The sequence below is a fragment of the Haliotis cracherodii genome, unplaced genomic scaffold, assembly GCF_022045235.1.
Source record: "Haliotis cracherodii isolate W230 unplaced genomic scaffold, xgHalCrac1.p SCAF_1, whole genome shotgun sequence".
Lineage (NCBI taxonomy): Eukaryota > Metazoa > Mollusca > Gastropoda > Lepetellida > Haliotidae > Haliotis > Haliotis cracherodii.
In genome coordinates this window covers 4,836,717-4,856,311 of record NW_027266264.1, presented here as the reverse complement: position 1 = coordinate 4,856,311, position 19,595 = coordinate 4,836,717, and the positions used below count along the sequence as shown (strand labels likewise).

At 41.5% G+C, this 19,595-nt stretch overlaps 1 protein-coding gene across 1 annotated transcript; it reads right to left on the bottom strand.

Moving 5' to 3' along the window:
• Positions 1-815: 815 nt before the first annotated feature.
• On the bottom strand, positions 816-19,161 carry LOC139458994 (DNA polymerase iota-like). Its single transcript, XM_071240438.1, has 9 exons — positions 19,031-19,161; positions 16,441-16,560; positions 15,933-16,097; positions 13,702-13,851; positions 12,013-12,249; positions 9,184-9,362; positions 8,556-8,647; positions 6,580-6,710; positions 816-2,752 (listed from the first exon to the last, which is right to left on the bottom strand). Exons 1-9 carry the CDS (start codon positions 19,143-19,145, stop codon positions 816-818), a joined length of 3,126 nt encoding a protein of 1,041 aa, XP_071096539.1. The 5' UTR covers positions 19,146-19,161.
• Positions 19,162-19,595: the final 434 nt, after the last annotated feature.

Sequence of the window (19,595 nt, the reverse complement as noted above, 5' to 3'; positions counted from 1 at the left end):
CCGTTCATACCAGAAATGGTGAATCATTAACTGCATATTGTCCAAATGATTCAAATCATGTAATAGCCAACATACTAGTATGTTGATAAGGATAAACTCCCGGAAAACACAGATGGTGTCATATTAGGATTTTTCTGTACTTCAATGGGAATAAAATCGATACATTAACGTATTAACTGTTATTGTTCGTATATTGCAAGTACCATAAGATGCATGGTAAAGCGATTGAGTGAGTATGGTTTTACGCTGCTTTTAGTAATATTCCAGCAATATCACGGCGGGGGACACCAGAAATGGGCTTCACACATTGTACCCATGTTGGGAATCGAACCCGGGTCTGTGGCATGACGAGCAAACGCTTTAACCACTAGGCCATCCGAACGCCCCTACATGGTAAAGCCCAGTGACATGTAACGAAGTGTGAGTGATGTTGTACGCAGCAGTGGGCTGGCTATCTGATGGTGAACTGCAAGAAACCAAGACTTGAGAAAATAAGCCACCAGCACTCAGGTCCACTCGGGTTAAGCATATGTGGTTGGTTGGTTGGTTGGTTGGCTGGAATGTTGTTGAACACCACACTCAGCAATATTCCAGCTTAATGAAGGTGGTCGGTAAATAATCGAGTCCCGTGATTAATATCATGAGCATCGTTCCACGCAATTGGGATCGATGACATGCATCAACCAAGTCATGCTCATGATGTCAATCTCTGGATTGTCTGGTCCATAAATTGTCTTCCTTATGTGTATCACTTCTAAATGCCTTTCAAAGATTTAATGATAAACAGGATCAAAAGAGAAGAGATTGATAATAAATCATTTTTTATTTCCACTTCTAAAAAATTTAAACAATGTTGTGGACTTTGGCATTGTGTTCTTGGAACTCTTTGGACTTTTCTTCTTTGATTCTCTAATTCTGCCCATGTGTGAGGTGGCACTTCTCATATTTTTGAATTCCCACTGAAGAGCCAACTCTGCTTGAATCTCAATGGGGAGTGATCGGAACACTTCAGGATCTGTATTGGGTGGTACAGAAGGAGCTGGACCCGTCATCATCTTGAACACAGGCTCTGAGGTACTGGTGTCTCCTTCAGCTTCTGCAACCAATGTTCGTCGACTGTGACAAGGAGATGCTGATAAAGTTGTCGTTGATTCTGCTGCTGTTATGCACTTTTGCAGTGCTGTTGATACCAATTGTCTGGCAGGTGCTGAAGGTGTTGTTGATGCTGATTTTGTTGTTGAAGCTGATTTAATTGTTGCTGCCGGTGGTGTAGTTGGTGGTGGTTGTGTTGATGTTGCTGAGGAATATTTGGGTATTGTCACATGAGTCTTTGACTTTCTACTTTCAATGAAATCTGCTGAATTGTGACTGTTGCTGAATAATGAATCACCAGCTGCATGACTTACCTTATACACAGTGCTCTCACAATCAATCCTATCAATCCATGGCAGAATGACTGATGATGATCCCGGAGTAATATTCCGTTCACTGACCTTTCCACTGGCAACCTGATCACTATTGTTACATGTTGGTATGAGCATATTGTCATCGTAATCATCATCATCATCATCATCAGCAGCAGCAGCAGCAGCAGCAGCACAGTCTGCCTTACTCATGTTCTCTGAATCAGTAAACATGTTATTATTATCATCAGCTTCTGTCAAAGCAGTGGCCCAAGACTTACTTGGACTGAACAGCCTCTTTTTCTTCTTGAAGGGGCTGACATTATCAGTGGAATCAATAGCTCCTTTTTCAGGAGTTCTTAACCCATTGGAACACTCATCCCTAGCAATGTCAGACATAGGTAAGCTAACAGGTCCAGATGGTCGTAATGAGTTATTTTGTCTTCTTTTCATTTGTCTTCTTCCTCTTTCTTGTCCAGTGGAGTGATCTGATGTGTAAAGTCCTGACCTTGTTGATCGACAGTCAGCTAGGATATCCTGTTGCATGTCTGGTGGCAGCTGATGAAACACGTCTGCATCAATACCATCAGGAAGTGATGCAGTACGACCCACGGTCTGGTCCATTGGGGGTGGAAAAAGGCCATGGTCCTCATAGGCAGTGGTGCTTGATAGAGATGAGATTTCTACACTATGAACATCAGCCTTACTACAATGAGTTTCTTCTTTAGAATCAGAAGTTGAACTGAGTTCCTTAAAATGTTTTTCCCTTGTGGACAGTATTCCTGGCCATTCATTACTTTCAAATGTATTCAAAGGTAACAGATCTGAAGCTTTGTAAAATCCATCCATTTTTGAAGTCCCTTTTCTCTTGAAGAAATCAATTTTACCCTTGTCAGATTTCACGTGTGGTGACAAACTGTTAGCATCTTTGACTACAGCATTAAGTTGATCTGACTGATTCAGTGATATGTTAGTATCATTATCTGACATAACTAGGCTTTCCAAACTCTTTCCAGCTAGACCAACATATTGATCATTCAAATGACAAATCTCCGTATTCAGTGTACTACTCTCCCTTGAAGAGTGTTCACTGATCTTGTTCTTCACAGGTCCCAGCGAGAGTTCCTCATCCACATCCATCTGGGATGGTACCTCCCTCTCTACACCCATCCTCTCATGTCCTCGAGGGAGTTGGAAAAAGCTACTGATGTCACTTTTGGATTTTTGCTGCAGTTTTGCAAAGGCAACATTGATCAAAGTGAGATGGAAAGGTTGTTTCACATTGATAATTTTCTCAAACAGAGACATAGATGTTTTTCTCAGGAACTCATGGGCAAACGAGACATCACCTGCAATGATGACAATAAAATATCTTAACCTGGTCAACAAAGGTATTCGTCATAAGAAAAGAAATAACAATGTGTACGAAAGAACGTCAGTGAGCATGAAAGGACGTTTACAATAAAGAACGCCAGTGAGCACGAAAGGACGTTGACAATAAAGAATGCCAGATAGTGCTGCAATTTGCAAAACATTCGGAGTTTTATCGTCTTTTACTGCTGTGTATATGATAACTGCATACTGAGGTGCACAATGTACTATGTCATTCATCATGCACTCACCGTCTGACGTCACACACACACACAAATATACTGTAAAACGGGAAATTAATGCGTCTCCAAAAGAATGTGACCGCTGACCCCTAGCCAAAAATGCAACTCACTATGAATGCGACACCCCCTCCTCTCAAGCATCAGTGGATTTATATCTAAACAAAATGTCCTCTGTCAGGTTTACAGGAGAATCCTCACCTTAATCCAACCTTACATTAATCCAATCACACACCGAATAGCACCGCTTATTAGCGTGAGTAGAGTACATGAGTAGAACTCATGTCTTGAACCCAGCACTGACAATTCACAGGATGTAATTAGTGCTTGAATGACATTGTTTATATACTTGTTACAAGTGCTGCTCAATAAACAGTGATGTGGAATACATAGTTGTTTGTTTTTAGCGTATGTCTAAGTTGGTATTTCTGCTAACCAAAATGTCTTATTGTTGATATAAATGTGATTTTATTATTGTGAGCAAAGACCACTCGCATTTTTTGCAGTTAATTCATGCTCGCTTTGATTTCATGATTTACAGTATACTGTAAATCGTGAAATTAATGAGTCTCCAAAAGAATGTGACCACTAGACCCTAGCCAAAAATACGACTCAATATGAATGCGACATCCCCTCCTCTCAAGCATCAGTGGATTTCTATCTAAAGATGTCTTCAGTCAGGTTTAGAATCCTCAACTTAATCCAACCTTACATTTATCCAATCACACACCACATAGCACCGCTTATTAGCGCTGAGTAAAGTACTTCCGCAAAAACAATACATGCGTGCTGGCTCGTGTAGGCCTTTGACGCAGTCGCAAAGAACAAAGGGTGGCATCTGTCTGGACTTGCAGGTGTGATCAGTGATGACATAAGTGAGTAGAACTCTTGTCTTGACCCCAGCAGTGACAATTCACAGGACGTAATTAGTGTTTGAATGACACAGTTTGTATACTTCATATACAAGTGCTACTCAATAAACAGTGGTGTGGAATACATGTCTAAGTTGGTATTTTTGCTATCGAAAAAGTCTTATTGTTGATATAAATGTGATGTTTAAAAATGCGAGCAAAGACCACTCGCATTTTTCGCATTTAATTCACGCTCGCATTAATTTCAAGATTTACAGTATACTGTAAATCAGGAATTTAATGCGACATGTAAATAATGCAAGCTCTTGATTTTAGACATAAATGCGCATTTTAAAAATGCGAGTGCCCACACCCTTTCCTTAAAAATTATGCAGATTTATGTTCTGTGTTATTTTAATTAATGTAACCTACGTAAATAAAAGCCTTACCTGAAATCGCTTCATTTGTTTCAAATGACGTTTTGAGCCGGAACTGTGAGTAGACAGAGATAAATAAAATAACTGTGCACATTAAATCCCCTGTCCATGTTTTTTCAGTGTGAGATTCCTTCCTTTTTTTAATATTATTTAAGCTAATTGCCCGTATGTTTGATGGCCAAGCGTGAGAATGGTTTCCTTGCAGCTATCATTGTGTTAGTGTTGTTTTAGTTGACAGTCTGTTGGTACTAGTATATACGTTAGATGTAAAGGAGTAGAAAACAGATCAGTGTATCAAATCTTCGATCAGGTGACAATCCTCACACTCCTGTTGACCTGCGGATTAGTGTCATGAAACCCATTCATGCATGTTGGCTCAAGTCTGCTCTTGTCAAGCTTGTAAAGGACACTGATGGGATAATTTGTGGCTGGCGCCAATCTGGGCTGCTTTACAGGATGTGAACTGACCACTACTCAACTTCACTTTGTGTAGGTGACTTTGTTATTTGAAAAAATTAATGCGCATAAATTTTGTAGAATTTTCCTATTCGGAATATTCTATCAGTAATACGTTACCACTGTTATACCGAGGCTGTTGTCTCCCACAACTGCTGCTATAGCGAAATCTAACACAGAGATCTCAATTACCTCATGCAGCACGTGCGTAGCCACCTAGCTGCCATGTGACACCCTTCACTCTTGTCTCTTGCGAGAGCAAGTGCTCGGGGGTCGGACGGGCGGGCAGCAGCCCAGTGGTAACGTATTACTTATAGAATATTCCGAATAGTAAAATTCTACAAATTACATTAAGTAATACGTTACCACTGTTATACCGAGGCTGACTACCACAGTAGGCGGTGGGGAGCACCTACAACCCGAATCCTGACTGCTAGCGTTCCTTCCGACCAGCGGAAGTAAACACCAAGGCGGAAGCACTCGATGCGCATGCACCTAGCTAGGCGTTACCCTATAGGAATACCAAAGCACTGTCAAGCGCATACCGTAAGGCTCAATCGTCATTGCCAAAACGATTGGTGACTCCAAACGGCCCCACTGGATAAGTATTTCATCGCCGCAGCGGATGAGAACACTGTATCCGCGTGAGCTTAATCTTAGATCAGGTTAAACAGTCGAAAAGAGGGAAATTAATTTCATTCAGACCGTATATCCCAGAGCAAGCCTACTTAAAGTATGCATTAGGCGCGTGACCTAATTCCAGTATTTGTAAGCATGCATCACAAGGTTGGGATACACGAAAGACAATTAAATACATAATTGTCAAAATACAAATAAGGACAAAGCACACAAAAAGCCGCCCTCACCTGTGGTGTGAGTGCGCTGGTTTGCGGGACCCCAACTTTCCGTCACTCTCATTTTTCACATTAATATTCTGCTCGCATTAATTTCCTGTTTTACAGTATATATATACATGTATGTATAATGTAAAGTGTACACATTGTGTATATACATGTTGCGTTTAAGCATCGTCACTGGCCAAGGGCCTTTTCATAAATACATGTATTAGTACATGTATTTTGTATACAACTTTCAATAAACACTCATTTAACGCTAAACTAGGTATTAATCTACAATGAACCAATAACTGCTGATGCTTGGTACGGGGGAACGTGTGGCCCAGTCATCTAAAGTGCTGTGATTAGCTGGGCAGAGTTGCGTCCCTTGGGCACGCCAGAAACCTATGATTGTGAGTTTGAATCCTGGTTCGCCCCGATAATGTTTCAAGGTTTGTCAGCACCATACCAGTGCTCATGGGTTTCACAAAAGTAGTAAAGGTCAGAGACCTGCATCACTTCAGGCATTCCTTCCACATTAAGCTGACACGCCGTGTTATAACTGGAATACTGTTAAAAACGGCGTTAAACGCAACTCACTCACTTATGCTTGGTGCAACATGGGAATACATATGCATACAAATCCATTTGATACATATTTTTGACGTTCACATATTAGGCAGCATTTTGTTTGCACACAGTTTCCGAAAAGCTGTTCAATAAAACAAATTCCCGCACAACGTTCACTTTTCAGATGTTATGCAAATGTGTGTCTGAAACAAAAACTTGGCTTCATAGCACCCTTGTGTTGCACCAAACATGATAAACAGTTAATGGATCATTGTAGATTAATCAATGAAACCTTAAGATTACTTTATTGTGGTCTTGTAGTCAGTTTTCAGGACAAACAGACGAAGAAGGGATCTGTTCTGTCATGATAGCATATGAGATTAAAGAATAAGACAAGAAACTGTTCTTAAACTGACCCTTTCCCACTTTCTGGAAGACGTGTGCTGGCACAGGACATTGCTTGCTCTCTCTTTTGGTGTACTTCGAATACTCTGCTCTCCGCACTGTCAGCCTGAACGTGTGTGGAGTCCGACCATCCTCTACCAGCCTACACTCCAAATACAAAGCACATACATTTCGACATCAGGTACGGAGACGGAGATTACTTTTACTGGAAAACCTTGGCAGGCAGGAACTTTCAGAACTGAGAATGAAAACATGCAAGTTCCATGACAATACTGAATAGCCTGCTACATGTATGACATCATGTCTAAGCAATTAGTACAAAACATTCCCAGAATGGAAAAAAAATAATTTCAATATAAAAAAGTTGATATGTATATACTAATCCGGTAGTCAATCCTCCTACAACAGAGTGAGTGAGTGAGTGAGTGAGTGAGTGTACTTTTACGCCGCTTTTAGCAATATTCCAGCAATATCACGGCAGGGGACACCAGAAATGGGCTTCACACATTGTACCCGTGTCAGGAATTGAACCCGGGCCTTCGGCGTGACGAGCGAACGCTTTAAACACCAGGCTACCCGACTGCCCCTTCTACAGCAGAACTACGCAAACTGAAAATTGGAATGAATGTTGTTGTTCAACGCCGCAATCAGCAATATTCCAGCTATATGATAAACCGTTGCTGAGACATCATATGTTGTTTCTTTGTTGTTCAACGCCGCACTCAGCAATATTCCAGCTATATGATGAACCGTTGCTTAGACATCATATGTTGTTGGGTTTTTTGTTCAACGCCGCACTCAGCAATACTTCAGCTATATGAAAAACTGTTGCTAAGACATCCTATGTTGTTATTTGTTTGTTTGTTGTTCAACGCCGCACTCAGCAATTTTCCAGCTATATGATGGGGGTCTGTAACCAATCGAGTCTGGACCAGACAGTCCAGTGATTGACATTTTGAGCATCAATCCACGCAATTGGGATATGATGACATGCATCAACCAAGTCAGCGAGCATGATCACCTGATCCCGTTAGTCGCCTTTTACGGCAAGCATGGGTTGCTGAAGACCTATTCTACCCCGGATCTTCACAGGTATGGTATGTATGAGTTATTGAATACGGTGATACCTTCACACTGACATTGGTGAGAATGTTCAAATCTACAGTTGGCGAGTAACTGAATGAGTGCTTTCAGCTATATCACGGAGGGCGACACCAGAAATGGGCTCCACACATAGAAGCCATGCGGGAATCAAACATGGACCTTTCAGCATGATGAGTGAATATTTTCACCACAAGGCTACTTGGTCACCCCTAAATTAGTTACAGAGGAGCAGTGATCATAATCACAGTACTAATTAAACTTTAACAGGTTAAAAAGAAAAAGATTGTGCCACAGCACTGTCAATCACCCTGAAAGTAAGACAAAAATTTACGCAACGTTATCCTCAATCAAGTAAGGATGATTCACAGAAATCAGAGTGCAACCAACCTCACTCTCATTCAGTACTAAAATGCAAAGGTAACATACCACGTACATGTTGTTTGACATTTATAAGACTTGTCGATAAATATATTTGAGGACTTCATATGGAACTAGCCAATAAACAGTTTTAGGAACAAATCCTTCAATATTTGTCGGAAACCAAACCAATAACAGAATGGTGAATCGATGAATGCCATCCCAGCGTATCAGCTCTACTGGTCATCAACAACCAGATGATCTCTTCCTTGATGTGAAAGGCAAGCATGTCACAGACATTTACAACTTTGGTGAAACCCACGAGCACGGGTATAGTGCCAAGAAACCTGGAAATATAATCAGTGATCTGGAATTCAAACCCATGATCACAGATTTCTGCATCACCCATGAGCATCAATCCACACAACTGGGATACGATGACGTGCATCGACCAAGCCAGGGAGCCTGACCGCCCGATCCCGCCATGCCCCTGTAGCTAAGTGCCTCATACTGAGCTGATACTCACCTCTTAAGGAGACTGGACAATAAGTCATCAATCTTCTGCTGAGTCTGTGCCATGGTGTTGCACTTTCTGAAGGAATCTTCATCACTGATTGTCTGATTAAAAAAAAACACTCACAGAATAACATGCTGTATGTCAAACTTCAAATATTTACTACTAATTAACAACTTCCATTGAAATATGCAGCTGCAGATAACTTGTCTTGTCAAAATTTGAATTTGTTTTTAATGGATTAGAACAAGGATAATAACATAAGTAATGTGGGGTTGGGCACAATGTTTCATAGAATACCTGTCAAATCACTGAACGCCAGCTTATTGTGCCCGATATGTTTACCACTGGAGAAAACATATGACTTGTATTGATATAAAGGAAAAACATGTTTATGATTATTTAATCAACACTCTACACAGCAACCAGGGTATGACTAGAGCTCTTCCATATCTGGATTGTTTGATTGAAACAGAAATGAATTCATTTAAGGCATTCACTTCATACAGGACAACTGGCTACATTAGTGGACATGTTTATTCATTGACATTAGTAAAGGCAGCTTGTGCAGGAGAAGATCTTGATTTGTCTGCAAGAAAATTTCCCATCTGTCCTATCCCGAAGACTTCCTACTACCAACCTGTGGGAGACTGTACTGCACTACAGGGGAGTCGTCCACTCCATGACTCAGCTGTTTAATGGTGATGGCCATTGCAGCGCCACATTCCTCTGTCAGAGTGGCCAGGTCACACTCCTGTAAGTCCCTAACGCCGTGGACGCCAGCTTCAGCCAACTTCTTGGATGTGTTCGAGCCTACTCCTGCAACAATGCATAGGATGATGTGTGTGGGATTCCGGATTAGAATATGGCCCCAGCAACCTATGTCGGTCGTGAGAGGTGTCCTAATGGATCTGGTGGTCAGCCTCGCTGATAAGATTGATATCGTGCCTGTTCTTGATGGTGTGGACATAGTTGGTCATAATATCAATCACTGAATTGTTGCTTCCAGACATATTTACAGGCCGCCATCATATAGCTGGAATATTGCTGAGTGCGGCGCTAAACAATAAACAAATACAGAAACAACAAGAATCCAACTAATGAAGGCAGTAAGTCTGTACAATACAACATGATACAATCCATCGATTGATACAATAAGCAATAAACCACTCCACATCATCAGGGTACAATGACCATCAATCAACCAAGTCCCTGAGTCTAATAAATTCACCCCTTACGCCCAGTTCGATGTAAACTGAGTGAGTGAGTGAGTGAGTGAGTGAGTGAGTGAGTGAGAGGTTTTACTCCGCTTTTAGCAATATTCCAGCAATATCTCGACTGGGTACACCAGAAATGGGCTTCACACATTGTACCCATGTCAGGAATCGAAGATCCGGGTTAGACTCGGGTCTTCAGCAACCCATGCTTGTTGTAAGAGACGAAGTTGCCTGTTGGAAGAGGCGACTAACGGGATCGGGTGGTCAAACTTGCTGACTTGGTTGATGCATGACATCGTATCCCAATTATGTGGATCATGCTCATGATATCAATCACTGGATTGTCTGGGACAGACTCGATTAATTACAAACTGCTATAATATAGCTGGAATATTGATGAGTGCAGTGTAAACAACAAAGAAAGAAAGATCAATCTGACATTTCTTTCCTACTGCCCGCAACCCCTAACATGCAAACCAAGAAACAGAAATACAGCCACAAGGCCCAGAAAGTCATCTAAAGAAATAATGGCTTCTATGTTTTAATTGAGATCAGACTTCTCACTTACAACTTGCCATGACATAAGCTCACTTGATTCAGTCAGCTGAGCTAAAAAATACTTGACTGACTAAGATGTAGATTAGACTGACAGTAACACTGACACAAAGCAACCATGGCAGCCATATTATAAGTAGTAGGAATCAAACTTCTTGAACCAACTGAATGTCATCATTGGTGGCAACAAGAATGTGGAGTGGTCCAGAGTATGTTTGTGATGCACAATGCACAACGAATAACGCTGAGCGGTCCAGAAGATGTTTGCGACGATGGACAACACTGAGCGGTCCAGAATATGTTTGCGACACATGATGCAGGACGAACAACGCTGAGCAGTCCAGAAGATGTTTGTGATGTGCGATGCACGACGAACAATGCTGAGCGGCCCAGAAAATGTTTGTAACGCACGATGCACGACGGACAACGCTGTGTGATCCAGAATATGTTTGTGACGCACGATGCACGACGGACAACGCTGAGCGGTCCAGAATATGTTTGTGATGCACGATGCACGACGGACAACGCTGTGTGATCCAGAATATGTTTGTGACGCACGATGCACGACGGACAACGCTGAGCAGTCCAGAATATGTTTGTGATGCACGATGCAGGACGAACAACGCTGAGCGGCCCAGAAGATGTTTTAATGCATGATGCATGACGAACAACGCTGAACGGTCCAGAAGATGGTTGTGACGCACGATGAACAATGCTGAGCGTTCCAGAAGATGTTTGTGATGCACGATGCAGGACGAACAACGCTGAGCGGCCCAGAAGATGTTTGTGACGCACGATGAACAATGCTGAGCGTTCCAGAAGATGTTTGTGATGCACGATGCAGGACGAACAATGCTGAGCGGCCCAGAAGATGTTTGTGACGCACGATGAACAATGCTGAGCGTTCCAGAAGATGTTTGTGATGCACGATGCAGGACGAACAACGCTGAGCGGCCCAGAAGATGTTTGTGATGCACGATGCAGGACGAACAACGCTGAGCGGCCCAGAAGATGTTTGTAATGCACGATGCATGACGAACAACGCTGAACGGTCCAGAAGATGTTTGTGACGCATGATGCACGACGAACAACGCTGAGCGGCCCAGAATATGTTTGTGACGCACGATGCATGACGGACAATGCTGAACGGTCCAGAAGATGTTTGTGACACACGATGCATGACGAACAAAGCTGAACGGTCCAGAAGATGTTTGTGACACACGATGCATGACGAACAACCCTGAGCGGCCCAGAATATGTTTGTGATGCACGATGCATGACGGACAATGCTGAACGGTCCAGAAGATGTTTGTGACGCATGATGCACGACGAACAACGCTGAGCGGTCCAGAATATGTTTGTGACACACGATGCATGACGAACAACGCTGAACGGTCCAGAAGATGTTTGTAATGCACGATGCATGACGAACAACGCTGTGTGATCCAGAATATGTTTGTGACGCACGATGCATGACGGACAACGCTGAGCGGCCCAGAAGATGTTTGTGACGCACGATGCATGACGAACAACGCTGAACGGCCCAGAATATGTTTGTGACGCACGATGCACGACGAACAACGCTGAGCGTTCCAGAAGATGTTTGTGACGCACGATGCATGACGAACAACGCTGAACGACCCAGAATATGTTTGTGACGCACGATGCATGACGGACAATGCTGTTGTTGAGAATACCTGGTATACTTCTTGCCTTTGGCAGTGATGAGAGGAGCATGGAGATGTTGTTTGGGAACAGGGTGGTCTGTTGATTGGGCTTGTGCGTCCCTGCCACGAGTTTTGCCAGCAGTTTGTTGTGAGCTATGCCAGCACAGCAGGTGATACCCAGCTCCTCATGGAGAGCTTCCCGGATGTCTGCCGCTATCCGAGACCCCACCGCCAGACGGAGATGGCATCCACAGGAGCAGGTAGACACTGGTGACACACAGAGTGAGATGGGTTACAATGGTTTTGAACAGAAGTTCAGTTTTATAAAGTATGTCCGAGGGTTTTAATGATATCTAAAACCAGCATCTGGCAGTCCCGAGATTTTATCCCTAGGATAAAAGTTTTCAATATCACAAAAACCCGAGGGGAAATGTATTATCTAACTTATAATTCGAAAAATGAAATTTAAAATAACATTATTTAACATTATCATGTTTCAAACATATTTTCCATGAACCTTGGGAAACAGGCGTAAAAGATCTGTTGATGGCGTACAGTTCTTGAAAAAGACATTCTTAAAAGCACTGTGATTTATCAGCGCCTCTGTAGCCTAGTGGTACACTTGTGTGTCTGCTTGATGATGAAGGATAGGCCTAAGTGATGCAGGTCTTAGATGTGTACCACTTGGGTGAAACCCACATGCACAAGTATGGTGGTGCTGATGAATTGAGAATCACGATGAAGGCCAATCTGGGATTTGAACCCAAGTTCATGCAATCTCATTTAGGTCAAATCTTCGTGCTCACTACCGGTACACACAGATCTGAGGACATCCCATTACAGATCACATCGGAATGACAAGATCACATCAGCCATTACTTAACACTATTGCACGCCTCAGTCTAACAATGGAGCTCACAGATGCATGCTTCACGAAGGGGAGATTTTATTATGCTTCATGTGGTTTGAATGGGATAGTGGGATTCTTGTTTGAGGGGTTCCTGGCTTGATTCCATGATTTATCAGTAGCTGGATATTTTTACAGAATCGTCTTCTTCATGCAGAAATGTATTTGCGGAAAAATCACTTGAACAGGATTTAGCCTTTTGTGCTGTGGTATTGGTCAATTATATTGCAGACATTATGTTAATTAGCAGGTCAAGTAAATTATTATTCTAGTAACATTCTATACATGTTTTTTTTCAATTCAAATGTTATGATTGTGTTAAAATCAAAATTCTGGTATAAATATGTGAATCCAACTTTTGTATTATGACTACTGGAAGCTCAGGTCTTCGGTTTCACCTTGTGACTGTCAGTGCACATATCATGGCTATATTTGTTGCACAAACACTTTCATTCAGAAAATAAACCTAGTTTAAGAACTGTGTTCAGAATTCATGAAAATCTGTTGTAAATTTAATAAAATAATAACCACAGAATTTGTTTTGTTTCGGCTGCAGAATTCAGCAGGACATGACCTTTCTAAACCTCTGCCAAGTAATAAGTGTGGCTTTGAGTGAGTGGGTGAGTGTGTTTGGTTTTACGCCACTTTTAGCAATATTCCAGCAATATCACGGCGGGGGACACCAGAAATAGGCTTCACACATTGTACCCATGTCGGGAATCGAACCCTGGTCTTCGGCGTGACGAGCGAACGCTTTAACCACTAGGCTTCCCGACCGCCCCGTGTGGCCTTGATACGATACCAGTCAATACCTTGAGTCCCTGTTTCAGCTCCGTACACAAAGCCAGCTTGGTGTGTGTCATCGTTGAGAGCCAGTCGCTGCTCCACCATGTCACTCACGTCCAGGTAGTTCTCATCAAAACCCAGTCTCTCCACCTTTGGGGTGTACTTTTGGAGAAATTCTGGAAAAGGTAGCAAGTTACAGAAAATAATGCTTGCGTTACTGACAATACTGCAATTTAGCCACATGGAGGTAGTCATTTATACTTGGACAGATAATTCAAGTCTTGGCAGTATGTTGTTAATAACAAACACTGTTGACAGACTCAATATAACCCATAAATAAATAACTACTTGGAAAGGTGACAACTTCTGAATCAAAACAATACCTTTTCGAATTTTGAACGAGACCTGACAACTTGGAGCATGGCAGCTGTGACAGGTCACCAGTGGAAGATTTGCTGTTGTGTGACATAAGCCAGAGAATGTACCATTCATTTCTGAAGCTACACTTCTTACTTTTATAGTTCACAGGATTTTGGTAACCAATTAGCATGGGTCAATAGAAAAATATAATTGTGTATTTTTTGTTTAATTCTAGAATTCTATAAATCATGACAGTGCTGCCTAACCACCTGGTTCTTAAGGCCAACAAAACTAAGAGTCATCAGAAAGTCTGCCGAATGTTTTGTTTATATTTCCATTTTCAAAAAAAATATAAAAATCCTAATATTTGAAAACAATGGGATCCAATATAGCACACAGTTACTTCCCTTTACATGCACTCTGCTTTGCTGTGTATCTTGTGTTATGGTCATGGTGGCAATAGGAGTGTGTGTATGCTTGTTTATGTAGGGAGGCCCTTTTCCAGGTTGATGGTACACAACTGTTTTTTTGGTAACATGCTAGTTTGAACAAGCAGCAACCGCCCGCACTAAATTTTCAAAAGTCATTGCCTGAGAACCAATTCTTTTATTTTTTAAAGCCTAAGACCACACTTTTTTTTACTTTACAGATCTGCCGACTATAAATTTGTTGAAATGGAAAAAACAAACTATATTGAATTTGCATCTTTTGATGACATATTGCACAAAAATATTTGTTCTAAATAAGGACACACTGAAGTTGACATACATATATATTAAACATGGGGAGTCAAAATAGGTTTGCTGATCCTGAAATAGATAGGATGCATACAACAGTATTTCCACTTGATTAGTCAGGTTTGCATTGCTTAAAGCAACAGCTGTGTTGCAGGCTCTTCTGCCATACTAAACCATTCCTATTTTTTCTATATCAGCCAACCTGTGGTAAAGCAGAAAACTGAAGAAAAATATTGAATTGCTTTTTTACCCTCTTTTTGCCCCACCTACTGACACATATTTTCCTTCAAAAAAATCCTTAAAGCAAGTAATGAAAACTTTGGCATTTAACACTTGTTACCCCGAGAATGACTGAGTGGTTTACACTAGGGTCATCAATTTACAGCAAATATAACAGCTACATGTAATTAATAGAGTTTTGACATTGCTGTTTACTGTAAACAGGGAATTCTTTTAAACCGTTTTGTTATTGCGAGTTTTGCAAATGAGACTCAATCGCAAAAATTAAAAATGCAAAAATAAGTATAAAACATACATACATACTTTATTCATTGCAACACGTCATCAAATGTTGAAATCATCAACCAGAACCACAAGTTACTCAATAAGTTAAAAACACAAATGAATGCAGAATGGTCACACAATACATCACAAATGACAGTGTAGACAGACCAATTAGTGTCACTGTAACCTCACTGTCAAACTCACAGTCATGACACTGAGTTGAGTCAATTATCGTATTTGATAATTGGTCGCAATCCCTTCCAGTCAACTTTCCGGCCAACTCAAATAAACTAGCTTCGGAGAGAAGCTGTCTATTGTTTGGTAATCGAGGGGTCATCTCAACACAGCAGCTCGCAAAAATATCTCGTCACAGTATTGTCTTTGGTGTGGTATTCGCAATATTTTAACGGCGCAGAAATAAAGCTGTTTACAGTACTTAAAGAGACACTTTGATCGCCAGTCTGTTGTATATGTTCACTTACCTTGACAACAGGTCTTTATGTAATATGAGTAATCATTACCTGATAGATTAACCTATTTCACAAACATTTGAGATAGGAAAACAAACTGGTGTTTGAACCCATTGAAGCCATCTTTCTATGCTTGCCAATTAGACAAAGCTTCCCCCCCACCCCCAAAGAAGAAGTCTACAGTACCTGAAATCTTGTAGGACATCTCTCTGTAGTGGGTGAGGTCTTCGCCGTTGACCAGAACGAGGTCCGGACATGTCTCCCTGGCGTCCTTGATGCTCATTAGCTTTGTCAGCCCTCTCTCCCTCGCCACATAGTTACATGTAACAATGATGTACTTCTGTTGTATTCCTGGCATTGAGGGATGAAAACAATGTAAATATTCGAGTCTGGAGCAGACAATCCAGGGATTGATATCATGAGCATCAATCCATGCAATTGGGATGTGTGGCTGCTTGAAATAGTCAGGACTAATGCCGATTTTATATTGCTAGCCAAATAAGATACCATGTGGTTTTAACCCCTTAATGCTGAGTGCCAGGCACTCTTTTGGTATGATGCAGTCTGGGGATTGAACCCCCGACCTTCCGCTCTCCGGGCGGACGCTCTACCACTCGACCACGGAGGTGGTTCATGTCATATGAGATAAGAACTAGCTATGTATACACTGCTGTTTGGGAAGGCGTTAACTTACCAAGTGGTTTGCGGCGTAGTTGAGGATTGCGAATCATTTCAACCTGAGCGTAGAAGCAGTCAATATCGATATGGATGATGGTTCTCTTGTGACCCAGTTTGGACACCAGCATGGACTCGCCTGCACAAACATGTCAGATTTTGAACATGAACGCACCTGCATGTACATGCCAGATTAAGAACATGGACTCACCTGCATGTACATGCCAGATTTAGAACATGAACGCACCTGCATGTACATGCCAGATTTTGAACATGAACGCACCTGCATGTACATGCCAGATTTAGAACATGAACGCACCTGCATGTATATACCAGATTTAGAACATGGACTCACCTGCATTTACATGCCAGATTTAGAACATGAACGCACCTGCATGTACATGCCAGATTTAGAACATGAACGCACCTGCATGTATATACCAGATTTAGAACATGGACTCACTTGCATGTACATGCCAGATTTAGAACATGAACGCACCTGCATGTACATGCCAGATTTAGAACATGAACGCACCTGCATGTATATACCAGATTTAGAACATGGACTCACCTGCATGTACATGCCAGATTTAGAACATGAACGCACCTGCATGTACATGCCAGATTTTGAACATGAACGCACCTGCATGTACATGCCAGATTTTGAACATGAACGCACCTGCATGTACATGCCAGATTTAGAACATGAACGCACCTGCATGTACATGCCAGATTTTGAACATGGACTCACCTGCACAAACATGCCAGATTTTGAACATGGACTCACCTGCATGTACATGCCAGATTTTGAACATGAACGCACCTGCATGTACATGCCAGATTTAGAATACTAACTCACCTGCATGTACATGCCAGATTTAGAATACTAACTCACCTGCATGTACATGCCAGATTTTGAACATGGACTCACCTGCATGTACATGCCAGATTTAGAATACTTACTCACCTGCACAGGTACAGGTGCATACAGTGCATACAATGAAACAGTGTTTAAAATACCCGCCTGCCCGACAGTCCGAGACAGTCTATTTTGCTGACAGACGGTCAGTTTTGAAAAGCTGCAATGCAGGCTATTATTGTATTCTCTAAAGTACCTGAGCTTTCTAGTTTTAATTCAGTATGAGGTACATTAACTGCAGCTCGAAAAATTACTTAAACCCAACTTGTCCTGCAGGACAAGTAGATATTATATTGTACTTGTTCCTAAATATTTTCACTTGCCTCCTTTCAAAGAATAGAACTGCTGTGCAAACACACTTTTTGTTATTTCAACAGACAGTTGCCAAATATGCCGTCTATTCATGATATAGCGACATGTAATTTGTTTTCATTAAGTACAAACATAAAAGAAATGAAAACATATTTTAGTTTAGAAATTATCCCGCATAGTTAATCAAAATTGATTAGAGATGAATTGATATAATTGTTATATATGTACTTGCCCTGTAGGGCGAGTTTTTCTTCACTTCTTTCTCACCCTACACATTCTGCCACTCGTCAGTACGAGAGGACGAGTGCTTTTTTTGTTAGTCCTGCTGTAGGCCTTAGCATCAAACACATTATTGATGAATAAACTGTCAATGAGTTAAAGTTGAAATCCATCTGTTTATAGAACTTATATTTTCCTACAAGCAAACTTGGTGTTTGATGTTTTTGGTCAGTGCCAGTGGGCTACGGCTAAACAAGCTTATGAACGATTGGTTTGAACATCGCATGTTGTGACAGTTGGCGTTGCATGCAACAGAAGAAACCATTTCTATTGAACAGTCAGCTGTTGTGGAGTAGTGAGTGAGTAAGTTTCTGTGCCGTTTTTAGCTATACTCCTGCAATAACACGGCAGAGGACACCAGAATGAGCTTCACACATTGTAGTCTTTATTCATGTGGGGAATCGGCTGCTGTAGAGTGTGATGTGGTGCATGTGGAATTCATGTGTATTCATCAATGCACCCCAGCAAATTGACACTTGCATGAGAAAACCTTCCACCACTTGGATTATGACACAGATTCATAGTAGTGTAGTGATTTTTCTGGTGTTCCCCGCTGTGATATTGCTAAAAGTGGCGTAAAACAGCGTTAGAAATTGGCACTAGTCCTGTAGTCCTTGCCAAACTGGCCAATAGTTAGGGTATCATAAGAACTTGTAGAAATTTACCCATATAAAGGGTTTTGATATATGTTATCATTATAAGGACTAGTGGACTAAAACTGTAAGTTAGTTTTGTAAAGCCATACTCACTCACTCATAAGCTTGTTTATCAGTAGTCTGGGTTAGATTAGGCTACGATCTGCTACAGGCTGCACTGCCACATATCTGAGAGAGGGACACTGCTGCACTGATCTATGTGGTGTTTGGAAGCTGAAAGTAACCATTTCATCTACTGATACGATTTAGATCTACTGGAATATCTTGATTTCAATTTGGAAACGTGTTAATCACATACGACTACATGCAACAGAATGCGTTTCCACTGTGACAAGGAAATACCCCCTGAAGCTGGATAGTGATATTACTGATATATAGGATCTAATTATACATAGTCTATTTCTATGGGTCCCGTGTCCAGTGTTTTTCTTAACTTTGCTTACATTGTGTATTCGACTTATTGAGAACGGACGGCTGAATTACTGTTTCAACTTCGTCAACAGGTCGGCTCCAATCTTCGCCGTCCGACTGCACATCATCGTCAACGTCGTAATCCATGTCAGGCAACTTTGTTGTGATACTGCCTCCCGCGCGATAATGTTTATTTCCTGTTCAGGAAGTTACCTCCCCTTATTAGCTTTCAACGTTGGAGCGGCATTTGCGCTAAGACAGAGCCAAGTTTAACGCAGCAGCCCTGCTTCGACTGTCTTCGTTCATATATAGTTACGGTACACCCTCCAGATTCCTGGCGAGCAGATAAGCCGCAATAATCATCGCAGCTCGTGTGTTTGCCCTAAATCCAAATGCTACTATTATGTAGCCTTGGTTATGAATATGTATAATGAAACGTTTCATAAATGGAGACACCGGTTATGTAGGCTATGCTTTATGTTACTAACAGACCATATAATAGATATAGAGAATCTCACACTCGTGTCTTCTGATATCAAATATATAAACACGAGTTGATAAAAAGTGGAAAAACGCCGAGGTTTGCCAAGGTTTTTT